The sequence below is a fragment of the Pomacea canaliculata genome, linkage group LG12 (genome assembly GCF_003073045.1).
Source record: "Pomacea canaliculata isolate SZHN2017 linkage group LG12, ASM307304v1, whole genome shotgun sequence".
Classification (NCBI taxonomy): Eukaryota; Metazoa; Mollusca; class Gastropoda; order Architaenioglossa; family Ampullariidae; genus Pomacea; species Pomacea canaliculata.
In genome coordinates, this window is record NC_037601.1 from 7,950,065 (window position 1) to 7,966,463 (window position 16,399).

General features: G+C 36.2%; 2 protein-coding genes across 6 annotated transcripts in view; one reads left to right on the top strand and one right to left on the bottom strand.

Annotated features, from left to right (window-relative positions):
* Positions 1 to 9,746, top strand: part of LOC112553384 (diacylglycerol O-acyltransferase 1-like) — a 24,860-nt gene extending 15,114 nt beyond the window's left edge. For 3 of the 4 annotated variants that reach the window (XM_025220562.1, XM_025220560.1, XM_025220561.1), the window contains exons 14-16: positions 786 to 873; positions 1,319 to 1,381; positions 1,822 to 5,149. In XM_025220562.1, coding sequence (XP_025076347.1) covers positions 786 to 873; positions 1,319 to 1,381; positions 1,822 to 1,980 — 310 coding nt within the window. In that variant the 3' untranslated portion in view covers positions 1,981 to 5,149. Of the gene's footprint in view, positions 1 to 785; positions 874 to 1,318; positions 1,382 to 1,821; positions 5,150 to 7,911; positions 7,987 to 9,417 lie in introns of those variants that run through there. The other variant, XR_003097038.1, reaches the window with a different exon arrangement.
* Positions 5,293 to 16,226, bottom strand: LOC112553383 (SUMO-activating enzyme subunit 2-like). 2 transcript variants are annotated; one of them, XM_025220559.1, is made up of 18 exons: positions 16,055 to 16,226; positions 15,128 to 15,211; positions 14,760 to 14,830; positions 14,403 to 14,467; positions 13,906 to 14,006; positions 13,185 to 13,306; positions 12,885 to 12,952; positions 12,335 to 12,459; positions 11,871 to 11,979; positions 11,401 to 11,537; positions 11,057 to 11,150; positions 10,491 to 10,603; positions 10,007 to 10,162; positions 9,793 to 9,850; positions 9,478 to 9,516; positions 7,679 to 7,784; positions 7,074 to 7,192; positions 5,293 to 5,938 (listed from the first exon to the last, which is right to left on the bottom strand). In XM_025220559.1, the coding sequence occupies exons 1-18, from the start codon at positions 16,196 to 16,198 to the stop codon at positions 5,763 to 5,765; spliced, it is 1,887 nt and encodes a 628-aa protein (XP_025076344.1). In that variant the 5' UTR covers positions 16,199 to 16,226; the 3' UTR covers positions 5,293 to 5,762. The 2 variants fall into 2 exon arrangements, with proteins under 2 accessions (XP_025076344.1, XP_025076343.1); XM_025220558.1 differs by having other exon boundaries at positions 5,293 to 5,941.
* Positions 16,227 to 16,399: the final 173 nt, after the last annotated feature.

Sequence of the window (16,399 nt, forward strand, 5' to 3'; positions counted from 1 at the left end):
CGACTACATGCAATACAGTGCTCAGCCTTTAGTCGAGTGGCAGCTATGAGACCCATGTTGCCAGATAGTGCCATTGAAGAACATTATGGTGTAGTGGGCATTCTTTGGGCAGAGGGAGTAGAACTTGTGGAAATTCGCTGTCAAATGTTGGCTTAGTGTGGACTTAGCACCATGAATCAATGAAAGGTTTGTGAGCAGGTAGAAAGGTTTAAAGCAGGGAGAGCAGATGAAACCAATTCTGTTCACACATCAACATGGCATATCAATATAGGCACATGCAAGAGCACATCGACAGGGCCGATACCTCAAGCAGAGAAGACTGACAGATAACAGTATGTCAGTCAGCTGCTCATTTAGATATGAGCTTAGTTTTGAATGTCTTTCACATCTTTACAGCCTTGACCTGGTGTCAAATAATTATCACATCTTTGGTGAAATTGAAAGGCAAAGAGGAGCTTCATTCCTTAGTCCATAACACTATTATGTAAACACACGTGTGTGAGTGAGACAAATTGTTCAGATGTACATGGGTTTGGTGGGTGGGTGAGCATGGACAGGTCAGCATTAAGTGAGTGATATATGAGTGTTTCCTCTTTGGAATGCAATACATTTTTCACATCTTTTTTTTTTTGTGTGTGTGTTTTTTTTAAAAATAAATAAGTGCCTTGCAGCAAAATATGTATAGGTTTCTCAGATAAGACAGCAAAGATGTACAGAGTTGTGAAGCCATGGAATTATTTCTTTAGACCATTAAAATTGTTCTACCTAGTACCTTTTTTTTATAGGCATGTCTACAAGCCCCTTTTAAGAAGAGGTACCTCCAAGATGGTGGCCTCCCTAGCAGTTTTTGTTCTCTCAGCATTTTTTCATGAGGTAATTGTTTTCATTGTTGACCTCCATTTTATTGTTTTATTTATTTCTTTGTGTCTTCTTGATCCTTCCTTACAACCTTTGAACTATTGTTTCTAATCAAGTCTAATAAAGATCAATATTCAGGCACATTACAAGTAGGGTGTAATACTTTCTGAATGGGTTTTCATGCAAGACTTGAAGGCTGGGAAAGAAGAGTGTCTTATATTGGAAGGCGGAGAATTCCACAACTTAAGTTTGTAATAGAAGAAAGATCAGAATCTGTGGGACTGTTTTCAAGTGGTCTAGACTGAGAACACAAATTATTTCTAACTTTGCTTTACATTTATCATTCTGAATACTTGTCAGTTTAAAATGTTGGGTTGATGCTAAATAGGCATATGCATGTACATTACATTGATTTTTAAAAGCATTTTTGTTTTCATTTTATGTCCTCTCTTGTTTACAGTACCTTGTGAGCATTCCTTTGCGCATGTTTAAGGTGTGGGCCTTCATGGGGATGGTGATGCAGGTAAGTGTGTAAGGGCATCCTGGTTGCTGATAAACAAAGTAGTACTGTTCAATTTTGTATTTTTATTGCTAGTTCATATTTACCCTAGGAATGTGCTTTAGTCCCCAAGCCTCTTAAAAACAAAACCAGAAATGAAGATCTCAACAGTGAGCACAATTGCATTTTTATGCATGCATGTGTAGTAATAATAATAATAGTTTGATTTATGTAGCTCGCAATCACACAAAGGAGCATGCTCTCAGCATTTCAGACAAGTAGGAGACATGGACAGAATGTGAAGGATGGAAGGAAAAACAACTAGGCTAACAAGTAATAAAAGACAAACATGTGTACATCCATCTAGGTGTCTGTGCAACATACAAGTGTAGCTCATTCAGTCAGGGTTTGTTGAAATAGTAGACAGCTGTGCAAAGATTCTCAGTAACTTTTGTACTGTGCAGATGCCACTGGCTTATATTTCCAGTATGTTCTTTCGTGGAAAATGGGGTAACATCATTGTGTGGTTTTCGTTGATATTGGGCCAGCCCATCGCCATCTTTGCATACGTCCATGACTACTACATCATGACAGTCACTGGTGGTGCCAGAGCCACAGCATGAAGAGATAACTATTACTTCAGCACTAGCAGTGCAACAAATAACAGTGAATGCAGCTCACGTTTTTCATCCTGTACTCCAAGCTCCCTCCCCACCCCTCCATAGCAATAGTTGACTTTATTTCTTCTAAAACTAAAGATTATGATTTCTGTATTCAGTCCCTAATACTAGATATGAAAATTAATAAATCTGAGAAGCTTTTGTTTTTCCTTAAGATGGGGTTTCCGGGAAGGAAGGGAGAAAAATGGATGGTTTAAGAAAGTGGAAACAAAAGATGTCGGCAAAAGTGAATGGCCTTGTCCGTAGCTTTATAAGTGAGCTTAGGTGTATGTGCATGCAGGTGTGTGTATGAGGGGAGAATGTGATTGCAGAAGAGGTTTGATTTGGATGTGTTTTGTGGTTTGCATTTTTTCAGCAAAACTGTTGGTGGATGCATTTTTTTATGTTCTCAATGCACTCGTTTACCTCAGATTGATAAGTACTGTAGTTACTATAGATAGACTAGTTGTTGCCTTAAAAATGATCAAAAATATGCACAGCTGTGGTGTTAGCATCTTAGGAACTAGAGTGGTCAGACTAGACTTGGTACTTTAGCAGTGGGCAGCCTATTGCAGTATATTCAGAACTATCTGAATGTTTGAAAATCATTGCTACTCTGCTGTTCTCATTAAGTTTCAGCATTCATTGCACTTACCACATCTGTAAAGTGTCAGAAAATCAGATTGTTATGGCTGCTTGGTTGTCATTACTCATAATGTAGAATTGGTTATTCTTTAATATATGGTATAGGAAGAAGAATTATGCCACAAAGCTGGATACAGTCTGCACAAGATAGGGATATGTATGTGAAAGAAAAATGAAATAGGAATTAGGTTTTTCAACCCACATTACATCTTAGATGACTTGGAAAGATCACATACAGATATCTAGGATAATGGTACTAATACAGAGTAATGACAACCAGCAATGTGTATGTGCCAATTAATTTTGGAGTCTGGCATGGTACATGAAAAAAAAGGCATGAATGGGAATTATGCTGCTAACTTTATTTGATGTTGTGTCCCGATGGTGCACTTACATCACCAATGTGATTTGTTTTGGTTCACAAGAGTGAACTAGATCATATTCAAGATACAGTATGTTCCTGAATATTTTTTGCAAACCAGTAACACTGCTAACTCAAACCCAGGTCTTGCAGTAGATCTGCAGGTATCAGAGTGGAAGTCTCTAAGTAGCTTAGAAGGGTATACGGATGCTAACAACCAACAAAGCCAGTGAAGCTCTTGTGCTTATTTTCCACTTTTGTGTATTGTTAATTTTGTTTTAATATTTACCATTACCAAAACAAAAGAACAGATTTTTGAGTTTTTATTAAGGTATATCAAAGTATATTTTTATTTGTTTATATTTGTAGAAGTATTCCCTATGTGATTGGATTTTTTTGTTGATCCCCAATATGGCTGTCATTTATTACAGTATCCTCATGCCATTTGTCCACTGTATTTCATTTGTATAAAGCCTTGCTATTATTTGCATAAAATCAATATGTAACTATCCTGTCCTGATCTCATGATTGATGCCATTCTTTTGAATGCCAACTGGCATGGGATGTACTGAATCACCTTGCTGGAATGTGGCAAAGTCTTTCAACTTTTTTTTTTTTTCCCCGATCAGTGGTATCTAAATTTAGGGCTTTTAAACCCAGCCATAGAGATTAAAATATTGGACTTTCTTTGCGAACTCTGATTTGTTCTGTACTTGTGCCTTAATATATTTTCAATCACTACTTTCAAGTAAGTTATTTTACTAGCTTTAATAATGCTTCATAGACATTTGCAAAATATTGCAAGATGGCATCTGGAGGTAAACTGTTTCATTTGAACTAGCTCTAGTACCAAAATGATTTGTTAAAATAACTTTTAGTTTGTATTAGGGAGTGCATGTATATGGGTGATAGAAACGACCTTTTTAAGGTTTTTTTTTTTTTTTATTTTTGCTGAACCAAAAAATACATATTTCTGCCATATTGCAAAGGTATTGGCAAAACCTATCACCATAAGCCAAATGTACTATACTAAACCTCACCATGATATACCTGTCATTTTTACATGTGCCAAGGGTTGTTTTTTTTTTCCTTAAAAGCAATGTGTTAAAATTTGAAGATTAGAAATTATGTGGGATTTAAATTTTTATCTTTGCTAAAATTGAAGAGGCAATTTTTTTAAAGCCAGGGACTTTTCTCATTTGAAGTGTCTAACAGAATGGAGTTAAGGTCAAAACAGGAAAGTAATAAAATGTGTTAATGAGATTCATTTAGTTTGACAGTGGGCAGCTTTGAAATTAGAGGCAATAATGCAGTCACTCCTAATAAAATGCAATTGTGACAGTTCAGTTCCTTTTCTTTGTTGGTGGGTTCATGTAGCAGAGAAGTTCAAGGGTTTTTTTTTTTCTTTTTGGAATTTTGTAGTACCTTTCTATTTTTGATGTGATAAATGAGTACCCCCATTTTCTGATGTGATAAATTTGTAAATCAATATTTTATGTGCCAACATTTATTCTTGTAAATAGCTAGAAATGGTCAGTCACCAAGCTTCTGCAAATTATGTCTTTTACAACTCTAAGCAGTGTTTTATGGGCATTAACACACAACCTTTTTGCTCAATTTTTCATCTTTTGGCAGAACTTCTGACAGTAGCAGCAATGAGGATCAATCTTTGGTTGCAGTTTGGTCGCTTCAGTCAGCAAAGTAGAACATAAAGGAGCTAAGTAATTACTCATTAGGTAGACCAGTTGTTTTGCAGTGAGACTGGTGTATGATCGCAGCACTTTATTTAGTGGTGGATGCTAAATGTTTCAAAGGCATTATTACCCTACTCCCCTCTTTTTTTCTTCAAATATCAGCATACTGAATCAGATTTTATTGCAGTGGCATGCAGTGAGCTTATGTCATCAATCCACTCCCTGAGACAGCCAGAACATACATTTTAATATTTTGTTTTGCATTAGTCTGCAAGTGGTAGACTGTTTATAGTAATGTACAAGTTATTTTTGCATCTGTATTATGTGCCATACATTTTTTGATTGTACATAAAAATGTAATGGTTTTGGATCTTTTCATGAAGTTCAGTTGTGGTGCATAAACTTTTTTATTAAAGACAAATATAACATGAAAGTATGGATTGTTTGAGTACACGAAAGGCAGCCGTAGAATAAAGGTGAGGTCCGTGGAAGAGAATGCTAACAGGCTTGGTTCCATCATTTCTACAGTTTGTAGGGGATGCAACGAAGAAATTAAAAAGTGACAAATGTCCATAGTAAAACTTTTTGCACTTTATTTTGCACGAGATTGTGTGCATCAGAAATGGTATGCACCAAAAAAACAAAATTCAAATATAATTTTTAATATTCTAATAACATTTAACTCATTTTTTTCTTTCTTTTTAAACAAATTAAAAATAAGATCTATGCATATCTAGATGCATGGAGATCTGTTTGGATACTTCAACTCCCAACAGTAAAACAAAGGCTTACCACCTGCAGTCAAACAACTGTCCAGCCAACATGTTTACTGAAAAATGTTTTTTTCCACACATTAAGATGCCGCACACTGAATTTTGTTTGTCCCTGAATGGGTTAAATTTGAAATTTCTCTGATCTTTCCCCTACGTGCCATCTGAACAAGTCTTACAATTTGTGAAAGTAGAAAAATGTCCAGGCAAAATTCTGACTATCAGCGTTATTGTTTTCCATTTCCTTTACAAGGGAACCCACTCTTTTGATCAAAATCATGAAATTTCAATCACTCCACTGTCCTCATTTGAATCCAATCTACGTCGCTTAGGCGATTCTTCCACTTCATCATCCACCTTTCGCTTCCGCAACAAGTGCCCCTTCATTTCCAAAGATTGCTCTTGCAGATCATCAATGCTGTCTATGATCATTAGATCATCCTCATCATTGGCTGCTGAAATACATGAAAGCAGAAAATCAAAGACTGCCCATTGTTACACCTTAGTGCGTCTCTGGGTATTAATTTCAAGAATGTTTAACAACATAAAATAGAAATACAAAATTATAATTCAAGTGCAAAGTAATTCAAATAAATGGAAATTTACAAAAAAAGTTTTTTGAACATGGCTATACAAACTATGTAATCATCGGGCTGTCTATTCCTGTATGATGATGAAATAGGTCTCGAAAAGGTGAAAAATGTCATTAATGCTGGATGTAAATTTTATGAACACTTCCATAAAACAGCCTTGTGAAAAGCTCATTGAGTGAGAATTGATGACTAATCATTCAAATTATATATGATGAGTCACATAAATTGAACTTATTCCAGGTTTTGACTAGATGCGCACCTTTGAATTGTGAGATGAAATAGAGGATGAACAGTACTATGCAAAGATGTTTGTGAAAAACTGTGATCAATATCTTTATATCTAAATTACATAAATCTTTGCATTCAGAGTGTGTTAATTCTTCTGGAAAATCTAAGCCATCTAAAGCTAATACAGTAAAAGCTCCTTCAAGATTACAACCCTTCTTGGATATGACCCAAAACATTTTCAAAGACATTTTACTACATAAACATCATCTCTATTACAACTACCTTCCCCGTGCAACTTTTGACAGATTTTGCTTAATTACAATATATATATTGCAGAAGTTAACACTAGAGTTGATCTACATTACAACTTTCTGCAGAAATGAGGTAAAATAAAGTACAATTTAGAAAAAAAAAAGACTGCTCCTTCATTAGGTCACTTGTCATTTTGACCCCAAACCATATCACTCCAGCCATAATGATCATCCTCTTGCACCATGACCATGTCATTCCATTAAGGCTACATCATCCTCACATCAAAAAGTCAAATCAACCACTGACATGCTATTGTCGAATATTACCAACAAGTTCAGCCACTTTTAATAAAATGGCCACAGTCAAATACAAAAACAAAAATTTCACAACAGCACATAAATAAAATCATTTTTTTAAAATATATCCCTCATCATTTATTCTTTAGTGAAGAAATGTATATAAAGATTCAGTTAACATCAGACAAATATTGCATCTTGTGTGAAATAAGACTTGCCTGCCAGTGCTTTGTCAGCTAGTTCCTGCTGTCCATTTGTCTTTTGCTTTTCTTGCTGTGGCTGCAGTTCAGAAAGGTCCCCAACTACCTCAAAATCCTTTTCACCTTCCAGTTTCTCTCTGTACGCACAAATGTACACATGTGTACACACTGACAAACACAATCAGTGAGCACTTCTGGGCACTTGCAACAAAAAATAAACTCAAATATAGGCACATCCATATTTAAAAAAAATCACTTTGAGTATGGCTCCAGTCATGGTATCTGTACTGTTTGCTTTATGCCTTTCCTTCCTTCACATATTGTAAGAAGCAAGCATTTAAGCATAACACTGGAAACTTACAACATCAATTCTGATCACATTTTTAAGAAGTTCAATATTCAAACAAACAGAAGTGCATTCTACCATTGTGGAACTAACGTACATGTTTAAATCATACCAAGACTAGGTTTAAGATGTTCCCAAAAATTCATGGGGGAAAAAAATAAATCCAACATGGGATGAAACAGTGATCCAGGTAACACTACACAAGCAACATTGTGTAAAACCTGATGAATCACTGCATCTTTAACTGACAATTTGTTGAACTCAACCAGCAACTTACACATGTGCCACAATGATGTTTAGTGAGTAAACTTGCAAGAAGTCATCACACTTAAGCCGTGTTCCACTTCGAACTCCAAAGTCAGATAAGAATTTATCATTGTTCTCTGCACATAGTAATGATAAGAACTGTCATTATTCACTAGTGTGTGAAACAAGATTTTAAAATCCTTAAGGAAACTACAGAAAAAAAAATGTGGCTCTTAATAGCATGTCCGCAATATCTGTTTTCAGGAACCTGTGTGGCTCTGAATTTTTAGAATTTTCCGAATTTTCTCCGCCTACAGCTGCTGACAAGGCATGTGAGAGGTATGCTGAAAATTCTAAGTGGGTGCTTAAATAACTTTTCTTAAGTATCAAATTTTATTTCATTTTACAGCAGGCATGTCAAACAATACGGCCTGCAGGGGCCGCATGTGGCCCTTCGCAAGGTAGCCCCAGAAATTAAGAACTATGATATTAAGCTCCTTGGCCTGTGCGAGACCAGGTGGAATGGCAATGGTCAGATCAGACTTTCGTCAGGGAAGACTATCATCTACTCTGGACATGAAGACAATGACTTTGACCACACACAAGGAGTAGTAGTACTGATGACACCGGAGGCTGCAAGAGCACTAATATCATGGGAACAAGCTTCCCCACAACTCATGGCAGCCAGGTTTAACTCCAAAGAAGAAAGGTCACCATCATCGAGTGCTAAGCACCTACCAACGCAACTAAAGAAGGACTCCTGGAAGCAGCAGTGGCCAACCACTGGAAAGGATTACAAGAGATGTGGAAGACTGCCTATTCAGGCGTGTTCTGGGAAAAAAAGGAAAACAACACAAGGAATGACTGACTTTAGGGACCTGGCAAAAGACAGAGGAAAGGAAAGAGCTGAAGCAGAAGATCAACCACTGTCAAGACCAGCAGGAAAAAGAAGAGATATGAGCAAAGCACTGGGAGATAAACTGAGAAGTGAAGACGAGTGAAGAGACAGTTGATACACAGGATGGCAGAAGAGGCAGAACTAGCAGCTGGGTAAAATAACACAAAGAGACTATACGAAATTACAAGATTTCTGCCAGGAAGGTAAAACACCAATGTGTGCAGGCCAGTAAAGAATAAGAATGGCAGTGTCATTACTGGGGATACAGAACAAAGATCTCACTGGGTGGTACACTTTGATAAAATACTGAACCGGCTACCACCAACAACCACTTTAAACATTGCCCTAGCTGCCAAACAGCTCCAAGTAAACACCAACCCACCAACCAAGGCAGAAATCATCAAAACCATCAAGTCCTTGAATACTGACAAGAAGGCAGGCCCAGATGGCATTTCTCCAGAGGCACTCAAGGCAGACCCAACAGCCACAGCAGAGATGCTACACCCCCTGCTGCAGAAAATTTGGGAACAGGAGCAAGTTCCAGCAGACAGGAAGCTTGACTATCTAGTAAAACTACCAAAGAAAGGCGACCTGACACAGTGCAGCAATTGGCGTGGGATTACGCTTTTGTCCATTCCTAGCAAGGTGCTAGGTGCAAGCCAAATTAAGTTTGCAGTTTGAAGAGAAATACAGAACAGTGTGGGAGAAAGTATGTGGCCCTTTGCAAGCACACCTGTGGCCCACACAAAGGACAAACGAGACCCATAAAGCCCTCGGGGGACCCTCAGTTTGACATGCCTGTTTTACAGCAAGAAAGACTGTTAGAACCAATATTTTAGCCATTTCAAGATGAGATGTAATTCATATTGCAGAGACTAAAAAAACTGTCACCGATCCATTGACTGGCCATCAACAGAGAATGTTTCTCTCACCTTCAGTCTCGCCCTCCTCACTGGAAATCAATATAGTGCCTGCGAATTGGAGGAGAAAAAAAAAAGGTCAGCTTCTGGGACATTGTATAAGTGAGTGGCAGCCACAGTAAACTTTGCTATAAACTACACACAGAAGAAATCTAACCTTCATCCAACACCTAAATTTCTAATCATAGATTTGCTCATCTCTTTTGTACAGTCTTATATGTGGCATGATTTCACTCCAGTTTTATAAAGCTACAAACAGATAACTTCTGACAGAGCTATGTACTGATCCAACAAAACTAAAAATGTTATGCAGCATAGAATGGTTACCTTTCATGTCATCAATTTCTACATCTGGTGCAACCATACCAAGGTGTGACTTCAATACCTGAAAACCCAGTATGCAAACAGTTTATAAAAAAAAAAAAAAAAGCAATCTTCTGCATTGCCATTAGATCATCTAAATTTAAGATGATAATTCTAAAACTCTTCTATCTGCTAATAAGTGAACGCCATGTACATAACAGTTCTGAGAACAACTAACCTTGTCCTGCAATGCCCCAACCTTGAAGGTGGTGGTGTTAAGCACAACAGTGACCTCAGGTTTAGGCGCACAGACATAGCACTTAGGATTGGGTGAATTCAGGCAGCAGGGAATCAGCAGTCGATTTCTGTCATTTGGAACTCGATTGAGGTAGATCTGCACATGCACAAAACAAAAAATAATTAAAAAAAAAAAATTGCAGACAACTCCATCAACATGAGTAGGAGCCAGACAATCAGACATAAAATAGCAACTGCCTTTAAATGTTTCTAAAAGCAATGGCAAAGTATCCCATGATCTCGCCCAGTCTACATGTTTTTGATCTTCAACTCTTTACTTCAAGCACCCAATCTACTAAGATTATTCATAACAATTTTGTTTGGCTGCACCACAGAATGACAACTCCCTATCTCTATTCTTATGACCATGCACTCATCTATGAATTGAATGGACAGGCAGACAATGGAGACTAAGCTTCACTCACTTCTTTACAGGAATGCAGTCTGTTTCCAAGGATTTTAAAGGCCTCCATGATAATAAGACCAGCAATAACAGCGTTAGTGGTTGCAATAGCTGGGATAATGTTTCCTGCCATAGCTGAGAAGGCAAAATTTATACTATCAGCCAAGCAAGATGATAAAATCCATTTTATCTTCTTCCACAGTAAAAAATAAGACTGAAACATTTATTGACAAGCCATGAAACAATTCACTAATGCCATCTTGAATAAAGTACAAAGCATTTTAAGCATCCTTCAATTCTATTTCTCTAATAGCAATGCAGACCCCAGTGTAGCAGATGTATTGACTTTAAGGTAAAGGCTATTGTTCAATGGTATCTGATTGGGAACCATACTTTTAACTACATCCTGCTGTAAGAAATCTTGTATTTACCTGCTAAAATTGGTTCCTATGAGCAGAATTTAAGTGGTATCCAAGGTAAGAACTTCCATGGGCCAATTTTTAGAACTATGTTTCACAACTGTCAACACTACATACAATTACACACACAAAGAAAGGAACATTACAGATATTATACTAGATCACTTACATTTAATTTGAAATCTGGTCTTCATAGGTATGCCAAAAATGTAAGCACGTATATTTGCTACACTTGTAACAAAATCCATGGAAACTGTATCATCCTGCACAAACAGAAAAAAGACATTTTCAAATTTCTGGTGGTTTTTATTTTTGTTCCAGAAAATATATCAGGCCTTTTTGTCACTAAAATCTTGAGTGCTGTTTCAAAAATCATTATTAAAAGACTCCTCATCTTTGCACTGCATTACGCACCTCAAAACATCTTGCTTCTGGATGACTCTTATCACATTCTTTTCATCCTTCCTTTCTTGGGGTTTTATTAAATAAGATTAAGAATAATGACTTTTTCACCTTATCCCACACTAGAACACCCCCATCCCCTTGTGTTGCCAGATCTTTCTTAAGGGACTCTAAGCACTCTGCAAAGACATCTGCACATTCTTTTATTCCCCACAGCTTCTGATCTCGTAAGACTCCAGAGTTTGAAGCTGTGGAAGAAAAAAAAATCAACATGAGTATCAAGCCAAAAATATTGTCTAGATACATTATAGTAACACCCATACAACTTTTACATGAGTCGTATTACTAGTTAATAAGAGATAATACTTCATATATTGTGGCTAGACTTAATGACTAAGGGATATGCATAAATATGAATTTGAAAGTGGAAGCAAACAAAACAGACTCGTGAATATTATGCCATACAAATAAATTAGAGTAAGAAACATTAAAGACAAGCTATTTTAATGAATCCCATTAAAACTGCTGGGACTGTTAATCTAGAAGTTGCATCAGGGAGGAGATAACTGGAATGAACCTACTCATGTCTGGATTTTCAGGAAGACCACTCATATCCAAGGGTGTAGGTGGTACACGTTTCTTCCACAGAGTCTTCATGGACAGGAGGTATTTGATGTCGTCCCGAAAGAACTGTCAATTTAAAAAAAATTTTAATATTTAATGAAATTTTACAAAAAAGTGATATGCTCTTTACCTGCTTAATTAGATTGGCTTTAATTGTAATAATAACAAAAATAATAACCTCATCATCAATTGTAATATTAGTTATAAAATAGAAGTCAATTATAAAAATGCAATACAAAGTCATTACTGGTGTGTTAAAATGCAAGCACTGAAATTTCAATGGAATTAAAAAAAACTGATGTGTTTATAGACCATAAAACACAAAGAACCCACCCAATCCTTACTTTAATAATCTCAGGCAAGTGAAAGTAACCTCCTTCAATATAGAAGGGTCATAAGTAAAGCTACACACCTACTTTACCTTATTGAACAGTTTCTCTGGATTGTATCCTACTTCTTGAGCCCATGCTCGAGTTGATTTTCGATGGAGGCCACCTATCTCATCTATCTTGGCTTCTGACAGCAGAGCTGTCTGTCCTGCTTCCGCTGGAGACAACCAAGGAAAAGAATTATTTAACTGTATGCAGAAGGGTGTAAAACAGTTCTCTATATAATGCTGCTTAATCAATAATCACTTCTGATGATGAAGTGTGTGCATATATGTATATGTGTGTATATCGAAAGAATTTTTAAAAGTCATAAGTACCGTACCCTCCATGTTGTTAACCCATAGCATCAACTGAAATCAAAATTTTATTCAAAAAGAGCTAACCTCTGTTGCAGCATTATCAGTACCATCCAAGGTTAACTGTTTTTTTTTTTTAGAATTGTTTAGAATTCTGAGAACAAGTAATAATTAAGATTAACCTCAAGGAGGTTAACTCTACTTTCTGGAATTTTTTGCTCATCTGCCATTTAAACATAGCATTTTGGCTATCCATGTTCAACTGAAAGGCAAAGAGTTAACTCACCTGTCAGTTCTGGATCTTCTGTGTCAGGAGAAACATCCTGATCTGGATCAAGCTCTCCAAACAGCTGACTGTAAATTGTGTTCACACACACACAAAATGAGTTTACTCAATCTATTCAATGTGAAGCTGCTTCCTGCATGGATTACTTTTATATGTTACTTATTCACCCTGCTTACAACATTCTATTTCCAAGATGGTGTATAAAATTGAATGGAAAGATGTAGCCTGGTTTTTTCCCCCACAAACTTCAACTATCCATGGTCATAAACTGATCAGAAGAGTTTGTAAACTACCACTTACTTAAAAAGATGTTTGGCCCACACCACACAATGGATGGGTTCTGATGGTGTGTTTCTTATTGTACATCCTGGAAATGTTTTCTGTACTGGTTTAGGTCGGCATTCATAGCATTCTGTCTGACCCTAACAGAAAATAATCAAAACAAATTTAATGTGGCATAAAGATCTAATCAACAAATGGCAGAAAATTTAAATCAGTGTAAATGTTACTCTCGTCTGTGTATGCTTCATATGCATCTACCCTCAGCATGTGTATAAGCAAAATCCCACTTATTCAGTTTCAAAGATAATTGGCCTGTGTTTATATTTTTTTGCAAGGCACAGCCTGAGGTTCTCATGAAAATTTGATTACTTTCTTATCTACTCTTGGTGGGTCTTTAACACAGTTATACATTCCTGACATATTATCTCACCACCATCCATTCAACACAAGATGTTGGACAGTAGGCAAGGGTTGCAACATGAAGAAGACATATAATCCGCAAAGGGGTAACTTTAAGGGACTTCTGTTATGCCACAAAGCGTGCCAGAAGGCAAAGTTCATGACATAACAAGGTATATTATTTCATATAAAAATATCTGTCTGCTCTGATAGGGGAAAAGTCTCTCATTAAGGAAAAAAGCTCTAGTAACATCACTCATAGTCCTCTCTTACCCTGAAAAAAAGAAGCTAACTGATGTTTAAAGGAAAGGAGTCAAATATAATCCAATGAAATAAACACCTTTTTGATAACTGTCACCTGTCCCAAGTAACCTGCTGATCCACTCTCTACGAGGGGAACATCTGCTGCCAGACACATCCGATTCACATGGTTCCTAGCAGCTGATGGAAAATAATGTGGGAAATGGCAAGAAATTTTGTGATTCTAGTTCAGACAGTGCACAATAAAAGGTAACAAAGCATGAGGTTACTGCTGACAGATTTTAAAAATACAACTTTAAAACTTGACAATGTTCATATGTGTATTTCTGTATGCTTTTGACCTCTTTCTGTATTTGGTGATGGTTGCAGACTTGTATCATGAGATTAAAGGAGAGTTATTCACTCAGATTTTGGTAAATAGCATTTAGTGGTGAGCTGAACTTTTGAAAAAAATTGCACCCTACTAGTCTTTTTAGATTATTTAAGACCTTTTGAAAAAAAAAAGCTGCTAAAGAAGAATATGCTGAAGCCTCTCCAACTTTGGTAAAACAAAGTAGCAAATGCTTTATTACTAACCTTTATTGTCTAAAGCATTCATAACCAATGTAAATTTCTTGAAGAAGTTGACATCATAATCAGGACTGCAATGATTTTAAAATCTTGATTAATATCATGAAGGTTAAACTTCATATTTTTCAGAATGCAACTGCAAGTAAAAAAGCTTTAGAACTAAATCTATACTACTATATCAAGTGTACACATGGGCAGGCACATACACACATAGATGTGTGCATGCACACATGCATATCATATTGCCAAATGATCTGAGCTCTTCCAATAAAAAGCATTTAAAACAGTAACTAAAAATTTTTATATTATCATCATTTTTTTAAATATGCCTTGATTAATATAAAACGAGATGTATGCCTTTACCTCATTACACTGTCATGGTAAGCAGTGATGCTGACATTTGGGTTGAAATTAAGAACACTTTCTTTAGCAACCTGTAAAATCATACTTGCAGTTTACTTGAAGAAATTTTTTAGAGAAGCATAGCATTTTAAATGTCCTTGTTAATTCTTTATCACAATACCTAGAAACTAGCCCACACATATGCAAAAGGTGAGGTCAATGAATTAAAATTGTCATGCATATTTTAGCATGCCCTTTACATTCTGTTTGTTGGTCTAAGGAATAATAGATTCACACAATCTGAACATATTGATGCCAAATATACACTGCAAGTGAAAAGCAATTGGAACAAATCAAAAGTAACTGCCTATAAAAAAAAAAGAAGGTACCTGTGCTTTGGATCTTCCCACATGTTCTTTTCGGAAGAGAAATTGTCTGTTTAAATTGCTGACATCTATTGTGTCCAGGTCAATCTGAGTCAGACAAAACAAAAGAAGGCTTTCTACCACATCCCTCTTTAATTGCAAAATACCTAAAAAATCTAGATGATTTAGAATAAAGCACAAAACAATGAAATGTTAGTATCTCTGTAATTAAAAATTTTTAAGTAGTTTTCAACTTGTTTTGATCAATTTTCGCTAATTACAGAGAAGATCCAATTACAGAGAAAATGGTCCTATTGTGATACTGTTTCTCCTTCTAAATGTAAAATGCAACATTTCCTGGTTTCTATCTAAACTCCATGACTAATAAACTTTTTTGTTTAATGCTTAGTACTTTCCTCCAAGTCTACCTATTGGTTTGGAGGAAAGGGGTAATTAATCTCCTTCTACAGAGGTTCACATATAATGTCTTCGTATTTATTAAAACAATCCAAGATATTGTCATTCAAGATCGTAAATGCTTGTTTTAATTGATAATTGTAATTGTTCTACATTCCACAATACCATGGCAGTCTATTTAAATCTGTTATATCAGGATCTGTTGTCATTTGATCTGTAGGTGTCTAAGATGTTTAGATGACTTTTTAATTGTTGTTCTTCATCAAACTATATCTTCATGCGACAACGATTTCAATCTTATTTGTGGGGCTGTATATATGACTATACAAGTCCATGGTTAATATTACAGCGTACAACTAATTTCTGTGAGGCAAGCATCGTGTGCATTTGAGAATTTTAACTGTTACATCATATGTGTCTGGTAGTACTGTGTCGTATGTGCTTTCCGCCCTTTCGTGGAAGTTTTAGGATCTGACTTCAGACAATAAGAACAGCTTGATGAAAACAAACTTTGAATTAAAAACACTGAATTACCACTTCGATTGTTTTGAAACCAGTCAGCACTAAATTTTTCAAAAGCTCACAGCCTATGCCACCAGCACCTACAACCAAAATGTTACTGTTTTTCACTTGCTCGGAAAGACCCTTTTCCAGTACTCCATTCAAGACAGCCGCCATTGTGTACAGTAGTCCCGCGTAAAATCCGCGGTGTCTGCGCTGATTGGTCAAAATAGAAGACTAGGGAGGGAGAAGAATGTGAAGCAAACTTTCTGCAGTCTTATACTTTCCTTCCAGTTTACGACCTTAACAAATTGGAATAAACTAAGGTTGTTAAAAAAAAAACAACAACAACAAAAAAAACAAACTGGCATGCACAGA

Coding starts and splice junctions, on each gene's coding strand:
- LOC112553383 (XM_025220558.1), bottom strand. CDS start 16,198: ATGGCGGCTGTCTTGAATGGAGTACTGGAAAAGGGTCTTTCCGAGCAA. Junction 15,212..16,054: donor GTTTCAAAACAATCGAAGTG/GTAATTCAGTGT, acceptor TGTCTGACTCAG/ATTGACCTGGACACAATAGA. Junction 9,851..10,006: donor TTGGGGCATTGCAGGACAAG/GTTAGTTGTTCT, acceptor CTGGGTTTTCAG/GTATTGAAGTCACACCTTGG.